The 10600-nt window shown below is 31.4% G+C and overlaps 1 protein-coding gene across 1 annotated transcript; it reads left to right on the top strand.

Annotated features, from left to right (window-relative positions):
* Nucleotides 1-370: 370 nt before the first annotated feature.
* On the top strand, nt 371-6865 carry LOC111057038 (Golgi SNAP receptor complex member 2). The gene is made up of 4 exons (XM_039440253.1): nt 371-807; nt 2066-2171; nt 2994-3143; nt 4542-6865. Exons 1-4 carry the CDS (start codon nt 671-673, stop codon nt 4785-4787), a joined length of 639 nt encoding a protein of 212 aa, XP_039296187.1. The 5' UTR covers nt 371-670; the 3' UTR covers nt 4788-6865.
* Nucleotides 6866-10600: the final 3735 nt, after the last annotated feature.

Here is a 10600-nt window from a genome sequence, read left to right as displayed (position 1 = left end):
ACTCACTTCCATCTCCAACAGACGACAAAATAATTATTATCAGCTGTTTTTCCAAGGATGAATAATAATTATCCTTTCAATGTCCTTCAGCGAGTTTTCCCAGGGATGAGACCTATTTTTATAGTTCAATCAAATTTTTATATTAAAAACCTACTATGTTCTGAGTTTCGTGAGAATCGTTAGAGCCGTTTTCGAGATCCGGTGAAATAAAACATATAAACATCTCAACAGAAATTGCTCGTTTAATAGTATAGGATTGTATCATAAAACAAGGAGGGCCAGACTAACTGAGATCTCGCACATCTGAGATCCTCCTGAACATATGATTCTTGCACATTTGAGATACCGCACATATGAATGACACCCAGTCAACAGCGATCAGCTGTTCAGAGCTCACACTTCAAGGTTCTGCCTTTCTGCAAAATTATCTGTCACCAAGAAAATTAATTCCACGTCATTCAAGTTAATTATTACAAAAATTATTGTTTTTTGAGCTAAACTGTTGTATAATGTGTATTTGAAATTCAATCAATCCTAATTGTCACAACTGCAATCTAATTCCTCATTACAAAAAAGTAAACGTGTTGTGTTTGTGAGGTTAGTTAGGTTATGTTGCCCGGTCTGGTAATTAAATAAGATTCCAGTTAATGAATTAACTGTCAAATAAGCAATGGAAGGTCTTTATCACCAAACAAATAGACTTGTTATTGAAACTCAACAGTGTTTCCAGAAGTTGGAACAAAATCGAGGTGGAAATACAGATTCAATCAAGGATGAAATTCAAGCCAGGATTGATTCAATCACCAGGTATAAGCATATGTTTGGATTTATTGTGTACCTCTCCTACTTTTTGAAGGAATATTCTTTTATTTACCCAAAGTCCTTGAGATTTGTTATTGAATCTTTGAATTTTGTCATTTTTGGTTTAGCCTATACGCAGTGTTTTCTTGGTTTTCGAGCTATCTGGGGTAGCCTACACCCTTTTTCCTGTTTATTTGAACACCAGAGAACTTAATTCAATCTCTTGCATAAAATAGTCATAATAATTTTTAAAACGGCTTCTGGGTATAAGCACTATGCCAACATATCTGTCATCAAATTTTTGGTTGGAATCATTTTAGTATGTTATTTTGATCAGAAAATCACAGAATTTAGACAGTTAAATACTAACTACACTGTTAATCTTGCTTCTAATGTAATCGAATTTTATAATTCAATCTTCTACTTGAATTACAAAGTTACACATAGATGCCGTACATAGTCCTATCCTACTCATAACAGCTTTTAGATTGATGATTTACTAGCATATGTTGGCTATTCAGGCCCATTGACGGTTTCAATAATTATTGCAGGCGTCTATGCAACTTTCTTTAGAAACTTCCTACCAATGAAAGCGTTCAATGGTGGACATAAATATACGGGCGGCATGTCTTCCCAGAAGTGACAATACATTCAGTTAACAAGCTAAAAGAAATTGATGCGTCTATGACGGTTATGACACCCGTAGGCTATAGTTAAGGTCAAGAAGAATCATGTATCCCCAAACTGTTCCTCCCAAATCTTAAATAACTTTTAAAGTTGCGTGTTTACTCCTTTTAACTATCGTAAAAATTAGAATCAAAGATTAATTATCATACTGAACATTTTTAACTGATCCAAGTTAAAAAACCCACAGTTATTTTGTCACATCCACATTATTATTAGACTTGTACACAGGACTGCAGTTTGGTGTTGAAACCAACACATCTTCAGCTGTAGTGATGCATAGAAGCATAGATACACCTGTGAAGAAAGAGCATTGCAGATAGGTGCCAGGTCCAAGAGCGGTGATCTATCTATGTATCACTATGCAGGAGTGTATCTATGAATCTCTACAGCTGAAGATTTGTTGGTTTCAACACGAAACTGCAGTCCTGTGTACAAGTCTAATAAATTTGGATGTGACAAAAATAAAACTCTGTTTTTCCAATTATGGAAAAATTATATAAAATCATTTCTTATTCAAAAAATTTTATCAAGCTGAGTTTAATTCGAAGACTATAACAGTTATTTTATCTTTTTTCAGTAATTGTGAGAGGCTTGACATCCTTATCCATAAAGAGCCAGTGAGTCGAAGACAAAATGCCAAGATAAGAATAGACCAGTTAAAATACGACAATCAACATCTACAGGTACTGTATTTATTTTGTTATTAATATTCTTTAAAATTTATCTATCATACTTATAGAACTGCCAATACCCATCAAGAATAGTTGATTTGTCGAAAAAAATACAATATTGTAGCTTCCACAGGAATTCAAATTACATTTGAATCTATACTCGTTATTTTTTCCTTTGTTTTTTTTTGTAATTGGTGGGTTAAGTGGAAACTTCGCTCACACGTTTAATATTTAAAATGAATAAACTTTATAATTTATTTAAAACTAGCAAGTAACCCATGTTCCGCAAGGATTTAATTGAAAACTTTACGTACTGAAAGAAGAATCTTGCAGAATTTAAAACAAAATGGCTTACAGCCATCCTCGGTAAATTGAGAATCAATATGCGAAATTTCAAGTTAATCACTCCAGTAATTCAAACGATGCGTCATTCGTGAATTTCTTATCCCGTACATGTATTAGCCCATTCTTTCCTTTTTTATACAGTATTATAGATAAATAGCATGAAAAAATAGAACAAATAAAGGCATTCATCTATCTGTTGTCATATCTAGAAAATATTTATTAGTGTAACTTTTTGTGAGTAGGCATATTCATTTTCTCAAGAAAAATATTTTTTCCCTTGACTTTTATTATTCTTTTCTGAGGATTTTGAGAGTCATCAACTGATTTGAATGTTCAAATTCCAAATGACACAATTAATTGCTCTAGCACTCTTTGTTTAGCTACCTTGTAGTTTCTGAAAAATATATTTTTATATAATATTTTGTTGATAAAGTATGTTTGTTTTCAAATTACATTGTTTTTTATATTTATTTTGTTTGCTAATTATAGGCGGCTCTTAGATCTCATCTAAATGAAATCTACAGGAAGCGAATGGAAGAATCAGAACGTGAAGAGCTGTTGAATCGTAGATTCACACATGAAACCCACGACACCACTATTTTCATTGATCATTCAGTTCAGCATAACTTATCATTACAGGTACGGTGAGCTCCTTGATTACAGATACTCTTGACATTTATTTATTTATATAGGAATTATTTTTGGCAATCAAAAACCAATTCCTTTTTAGTGCGAATACCATATTATAATATTAGGCTAGATTGTTTTTCTTTCTTTAACAGATCAAAAATCAGTCACCTAATTCTTGAAAATAGGTACAAGATTTTAAAAAATAATTGTTCACATGGTATACATTAACATACCATGAAATAAAATTGAAAGAAAGTAGAAAAGGTTAAGATATCAAATAAAAGTCAAGACGATTTCCTGGACAACGGTCTGTTGGAAGGAAACAATAAAATATCAAATACTCTAAATTCTTGCAATGTGTGGAAGCCAATTTTTCCTTTATTATAATATAGATATTCCGATAATTTTCATTAAAATCCACTACATTAATTAAGATGAATTATGTGATTTACGTATTTCAAATATCTTGATTATTTCCTTCAAGATTCACTTGATTCATTCATTCATTCATTTATACAATAAGTATACATTATCAAAATGATAGGGAGAGGAAAAATATGGTAACCTTGTGCTATTCCTCTCCCAAATTCATATAAGGTTACACATAGTCCGAAATAGGTTAAGTCTTGTACTTGTTCACCTCACAAAATTTTCAGTTCTTAATTATTTTCTCAAAGTCGATTTTTAAATTTAGATGCTTCGAAACCAAACATAGAAGAGAGCAGAAGAAAGCCATTAGGATAATTTGTAAGATTAATAAAATGCGTTCTTGCAGACCTTATTTTAAAGAAAAGAAATTGCTGACGGCTCCTGCTATTTATATATTAGATCTAGCAATCTTAGTTTTTAAAAATAGACGAATGTATGAGGAGAACCAGGTGAGTCATCCCCATAATACAAGATTTAGAGGTTTTGTTTACCCACATCATAGACTAAGCCTGCTGGAGAGTGGCCCGTTTTATATGGGAATGAAGATATTTAATTCAATCCCAACTCACATAAGAGAAATTGATGACTTGAAGGAGTTCAAAAAAACACTCAGGGAATTCCTTATTGTATTGTGTCCTTACAGGTTAGCAGACTTCCTTGTTGATTAATGTGTGTTATATGAAATCTGTTGTGTTGAAATATGAAGGATGTTAGATATTAGATTAAACTTTGACGTGTCATATACTGCGGGATCGTTGCTCCCTTAATGCAGTTTAATAATTGTGACGAACAAGAAAAGTAAAAGTAAAGTAGGGAATTTTCACATTATTATCATTGAAATAGGAAATATTCACATATGGCAGAAATAATTTTGAAGTTCCAAAAAGCTTAATTCTAATAAATTTAAACAGATTAGCCTAATTATAATAAGTGATTTACTTGTTTAATATATTTTGATGTTTTGGATTTTTATTTCAGAACGCCAACAGAGGCGTGGACGACATGCTGAAATCGGGCTCCGGCATTCTGGACAGCCTGCGCAGTCAGAGGGAGTCCATGAAGGGCGCTCACAAACGCCTGATGGACCTGGCCAACACTCTGGGACTCTCCAACACCACTATGCGACTCATAGAGCGGCGCGCGCAGGAGGACAAATACATACTAATTGCCGGAATGGTCGTTACCTGTCTCATCATAATGCTTGTTGTTATATACTTCACGTGAGCTGTCCAACAATCACAACTTATTAAGTAAAGTTCTTGGTGTGTTCTATGTGTACATATATGGTTGACATTTTTTAAAGTACAGAAAACGAAAATGAGAACGATTTACAAACAGTCTTGAAATGATGTATTCATTCTTTAATATTTGTATAGTTACAGAGTATAATATATTCATGATTCAAAGCAAAGTCATGACTTTTAAACCTCTGTGAACTAAATGGTAAGCTCTTTGTATATGGTTGACGTTTCTAGGGTTCAAAAAACTAAAATGAGAATTTCATACAAACAGTTTTAAAATCATTTATATACTCTGTAATATTTGTATAGTTGCAGAGTATATATTCATCGACTCAAAGCATAGTCATGACTTTTAAGCATCTGTGAACTAATGTATATGGTTGACGTTTCTAGGGTTCAGAAAACTAAAATGAGAATTTCATACAAATCGTTTTATATATCTGTATAGTTGCAGAGTATTATATTCATGACTCAAAGCAAAGTCATGGCTTTAAGCCTCTGTAAACTAATGCATATGGTTGATGTTTCTAGGGCTCAGAAAACTAAAATGAGAATTTCATGCAAACAGTCTTAAAATGATGTATTCACTCTGCAATATTTATATAGTGACAGAATGACTCAAAACAAAGTCATGACTTTTAAGCCTCTGTGAACAGCATCACCTTCAATACCCACAATTCCTTTGTAATTGTATATTTCCAGGGTGCAGAAAACTAAAATGAGAATTATATACAAACAGTTTTAAAATGATGTATATATTCTGTAATATTTGAATAGTTACAGAGTACGGTATATTTATGACTCAAATCAAAGTCATGACTTTTAAGCCTCTGTGAACTGCATCACCTTCAATATCTACAATTCCTTAGTAATTGTAATTGTATATTTCTAGGTCTCATAATACTAAAATGAGAATAATATACAGTTTTAAAATGATGTATATACTATGTAATATTTGTATAGTGACAGAGTATATTATTTATGACTCGAATCAGTCATGACTTTCAAGCCTCTGTGAACTGCATCAGCTTCAATGCCTACATTGTCTACAAGAATAAATCTCCAATTTTAAGTATCTGAAAAGAGATCTTCAATGAGAATTTTCTATTTTGTAATGGTATACTCATAGTTTTGAGTAAAATTAATGAATATGGTTTTAATATTCATAAGGTGTGCTTGAAATTCAACTAACGCGCAATATTAACTGTCATCAACTTTTTATTCATAGGGCTACTACAATAATTATTGAAATGAAATAAAAAAATTATCAAGTATCCTTTTTATATTTTATTAAAGCACAACTAATGTGTTCTAATTTTATAGTCCTAGAAAATGGCTTTAATTAGTCAAAACATGTTCTAATTTTAGATGATATAATTAGTCAAAACATGGTGTGTATGCGCTTAAAAAATACAAAAAGGGTATTTAATCATTTTTATTTCATTTCAATATTAATCATCTCCATAGTAAAATCGACACCATGATAAATCATCCATATCAATAGCAGAGTATTTAAATACAGTCAATTTGTTCCAAGTTTTAAATGATACAAAACAAAGAAAGCAACTATAAAAGAGAACAATTTGCACACTTTGAAAATCCAACTCCCGGTTGTACTAAGTTAATTAACTTTTGATCGTGATTAAATTACGTTTCAATGCCACGAGAACCAAAGACTTCAATCAGCGCTTAACCACGGTTAAATTTCTTGAAATGTTTGTGCAACCGAGCTCAACTCTTTATTTAGAGCCAATTTCACATCTTATGATCCCCCACATCTTTTTAAATGCATGAAAACCAGAAGAAGCAATAAAAAAAGGATGACTATATAAATAAATCAAGACCCTTTTAAATGTCAATATAGAAACCATATTGTGATCTCTATCTCTCTCGCCTCTATAACTAATCAAGAGAGAGAGAGAGACAGAAAAACATTCCTTGTTGTTATTGATGTTCACAATTATATTGTTTTAAATTTTGTACACATTCTGATTGTATAACTGTATCTACACTTATTATTACATATATTTGTTTATAAAAATATATATTGTGTACATTTTATCTGGGTGTTTTATTGAAAATATCACAAATTTCACTATATTTTTGCACAGTAATAAAAATTCATATTAAAATTGATTCTCAATCCATCATCCATCTTATACAGAATCATAGAATAAACAATCGCTGGATTAGTATAACTTAACTGAAGTATTTGGAATAGCCTTTGTTATTTTAAATTTAAAAAATTATTTTAGATTTATAGTGTTTCTATGGTATAAAGCATCTAAACCAGCCTATATCTAAATTCACTTTAAACTGTCGACATTCCTTATAAAATAATAACATCAATGCTCCCAATTTAACCTATGCTAATAGTTGTGGATGTTTTGTAGCCGAGTGATCAGAGGTGTCGCAACTTCAGTCAGCAATCGCTGCTCTTTGGTCGCGGGTTCGAATCCTTCTAAGGGCGTGGTTGTTTGATCATTTTTCATCTCATCGCTCAAGCAAATGTTTATATGTGCATTATCTAAGCGATAGCTTATCAGCGTGACCTCTGAATCAAACCGCTCTTCATTTTTTATATTATAAATACGGTACTTTCAAGACCGGATGCAAATATTAGCCTACTGTATTTTTTTGACAGTTGTTATAAACAGTAAGTGCCCTATAAAGCTGGGGTTACACTAAAGCTATTAACAAAATCTTAACTTAATCCTTATAGCTATTAGATTGAACGGAACTTGACAAACACATACGTTCATCATGTGTATGATAACCTATGTTCAATCTAATATAATATAAATTCTTTATAATGAATTTAACATTTTGTTAATAACTTTGGTGTAAACGCAGCTTAACACTGAAAAATATTGTATAATGGAAGATCTCTAAGAGAAGACCTTATTATACCCTAGCAAAAACCTCTTATCAAATATTTGGGTCCTGATTAGAAGTACAGAGAAGAAAATAAGGAGAACGGATAACGATCTTTGAAAAATTGCCAAGCAAAATTTTTACTGTATCGTATTCACTTTTTTCATAATAAGAGATCTATTTAAGTTTTATTTAAATATTCTGAAACGCTAAAAAGTTATATATTTATAGTCCAGACAATATAGACATAAAAAAGGGGGTGTGCTTGCAATTTATCACTTGTGATGCATGATTTTGAGCCGCCTTGACGAACCGAGAAGAATGAAGTGTAGTACGATGAGATCCGAGCTTGTGTGAAAAGTTATGTGTTTGAAATTTTGATCCTTGAGGTGTCCTTAAGCGCGCCTCTCCACTAGGAAATACCGAAATGGAGTGCATCTAACGGGTGATTCTCATAGAATATAATCCCATGAACTTATATTATTGTGCGAAATATATCAATGTGACAACAGTTTAGTTGGTGATGATGGTTGAAGCAAAACATTGGGTGTTTTTCACAATACAAGGTGCATTGTTGTCAGGTGTACCTGGAAATCTATATGAGATAGATGAGATAGTCTCAGATTGTAGAGCACAAAATTACGCCCAGAGGGATTTTTAATTTTACATCTAAATTGTAACAATCGTGATATATTGTTGATCAAATACTAAATATCATCCAAATTGATTCTTTTCTCAAAATTTCACTCATATTTGAAAAATCATAACTCAGTACTCATTGGAGATAGAGAATTCCGAATTATCTCATTCAATTCAGAATTTTATAATCTTAAAAAAAGGCGCGAGAGGAAATTTTTTTGTCCAATCACTGGATTTGGCGAAAATGGCTGGAAAATGAACCAAAAATACGAGGTTTTTGGGCCACTCTCTATATAGCACAAGGAAATTTTGCTTGAAGAATTTAGTTCTGGACTTCTCTCATGTATCCAAATGATATATTAAAAAATCAGAACTAAAATATAAATTGCAAGCACCAATGTATAATTATACTAACTGGACAATTAGTAGGCTACCTACATTTTTGTTTTACCGTACGGTACCGCTAATTTTTAACTACAGGTAAAATTTTCATCTCTGCGTATTTATTTATTACGATACAAATGACACCAATGTAATTGGTGGATAAAATAATAAGGCAGTCCTTGTGCTATTTTTCTTCCTAATTTATAGGTGATGACACAGTCCAAGATAAGGTTAGAATGTAGTTGAATCTTTAAATTTAGTTGTTTCTAGAATACGATAACTAGAGCAGCAACCATACCGTTAATGATCTTGATTTTGTTTATGTATAGTGATACACAAGATCACTGTCGAAATAAAACTACTCTGTACAAAATATGATCTTATTAAGACTCACTTTTAAACTGGCAGCTTAACTTATAAATAGAATCATTGCCTCCCATTCAACCAATAAAAATAACAGTTTGGAGTAAATTTCAATCTCTGATCTTTTGTATTTTTCGTTCAGATATTGTTGGATGAACGATGAACGTGAAAACTCTTCTTCTTCTTGTCTACGTGACTCAGGACATCTAGTAACGTTGAAAACTATTCCAAAAAGTCCAGTCTATGAATATCACCTTAAGCCTTCAATACCGCCGACTTGAAAGCAAAGGATTATTTCTATAACTTGTGCCTTAATCCGACTTGAGAGGATTATAGTTTTTTGTAGGATGTGAGGATTGTTGATTTATCATTGTAATACTGTCATACTGTGTGGAAGACATTTTAAGTTCATCTGTAGGTCGATTGAACTCTTATACAGAGCAGTCGAAAGTGAGACTTGAACATTTTTAGTTTAGAAGAAAAAAGGGGTTTATGGAAAAAATAGCCAATAGATCTGAAAATATTTGGGTAAAAATGTTGTCCAATACTCCAAATCATTGCACGAAAAATTCAGCTTGTCCGGAATTCCACAAAAGGCTCTTTATAGTAGGTATTGAAGGAAATAGAATCGAGGTTTGTATCGGTTGTGATTATTGGAACTCAAATTGACTTTTGTTGAGAAATATCTGCATGGAACTTTGTTCTTCAATTTAACATTTCAAGTGGAATTTTTTAACTATGGAATCTTTTTCAATTTCTTGTAGATTTCTTATTAATCAAGTACTATTTTGGTCTTCTGTACTGGTACCCGTTTATTTATCACAGCTCTAAATTTTGTCAAATTACGCAAAAATATTCAAATTAATGGTGATTTGAGTGTGATATTTTTGTTTTTTATTCTGTTTTCAACCGTCAAAATTTAAAATTCTTAGCTTCCCTTGTTTTTTAGTGAAAATGGACTAAATTTTAGAAAAGTGAAACCATATAACCCTATTTTGGACTTTTAAAATGTGATCTAAATTTGGGAGAGAAATAGTACAAGGAGTTATCCTTAGTTTTTCTCTCCCATTCAGTGCTAGCCTACTTTGTAAAAATTATAAATAAATAAATAAATTTTTACTCGTATTCTTACTTCTTGCTGTTGAGATAAAAATGTCATATTCATGAGTGTGAAACAAATAAATATGCATACATCAATATACGGTACTAAAGAAACTCGTAAATTAATTTTTCTAAATCTCAATGAATTGGAAAAGATTGTTTTTTACTAGGACAAATATTAATTTATTTATTTATTGAGAATACATTACATGAAAAAAGTACAACTGGAAGAGGTTTACAGCTAAACGCCAAAACAAACCTCATTTACACAAAAAGTATGACACAATTGATTCAAAAAGCTAAATGTTTTTAGCATATTAAGAGCTTAAAATCAAAAAGTAAAACAAAACTAGATAAAGAAAACAGAAAAAAAGTTGCTTGGAGAAAAATTGTTTGAAAAAAAGAACTTGATATTAAAAATTAAGATAAAACTTA

Source organism: Nilaparvata lugens, chromosome 13, assembly GCF_014356525.2.
Source record: "Nilaparvata lugens isolate BPH chromosome 13, ASM1435652v1, whole genome shotgun sequence".
NCBI lineage: Eukaryota > Metazoa > Arthropoda > Insecta > Hemiptera > Delphacidae > Nilaparvata > Nilaparvata lugens.
The sequence above is the reverse complement of the archived record's forward strand: the minus strand, read 5'-3'. Positions and strand labels throughout refer to the sequence as shown.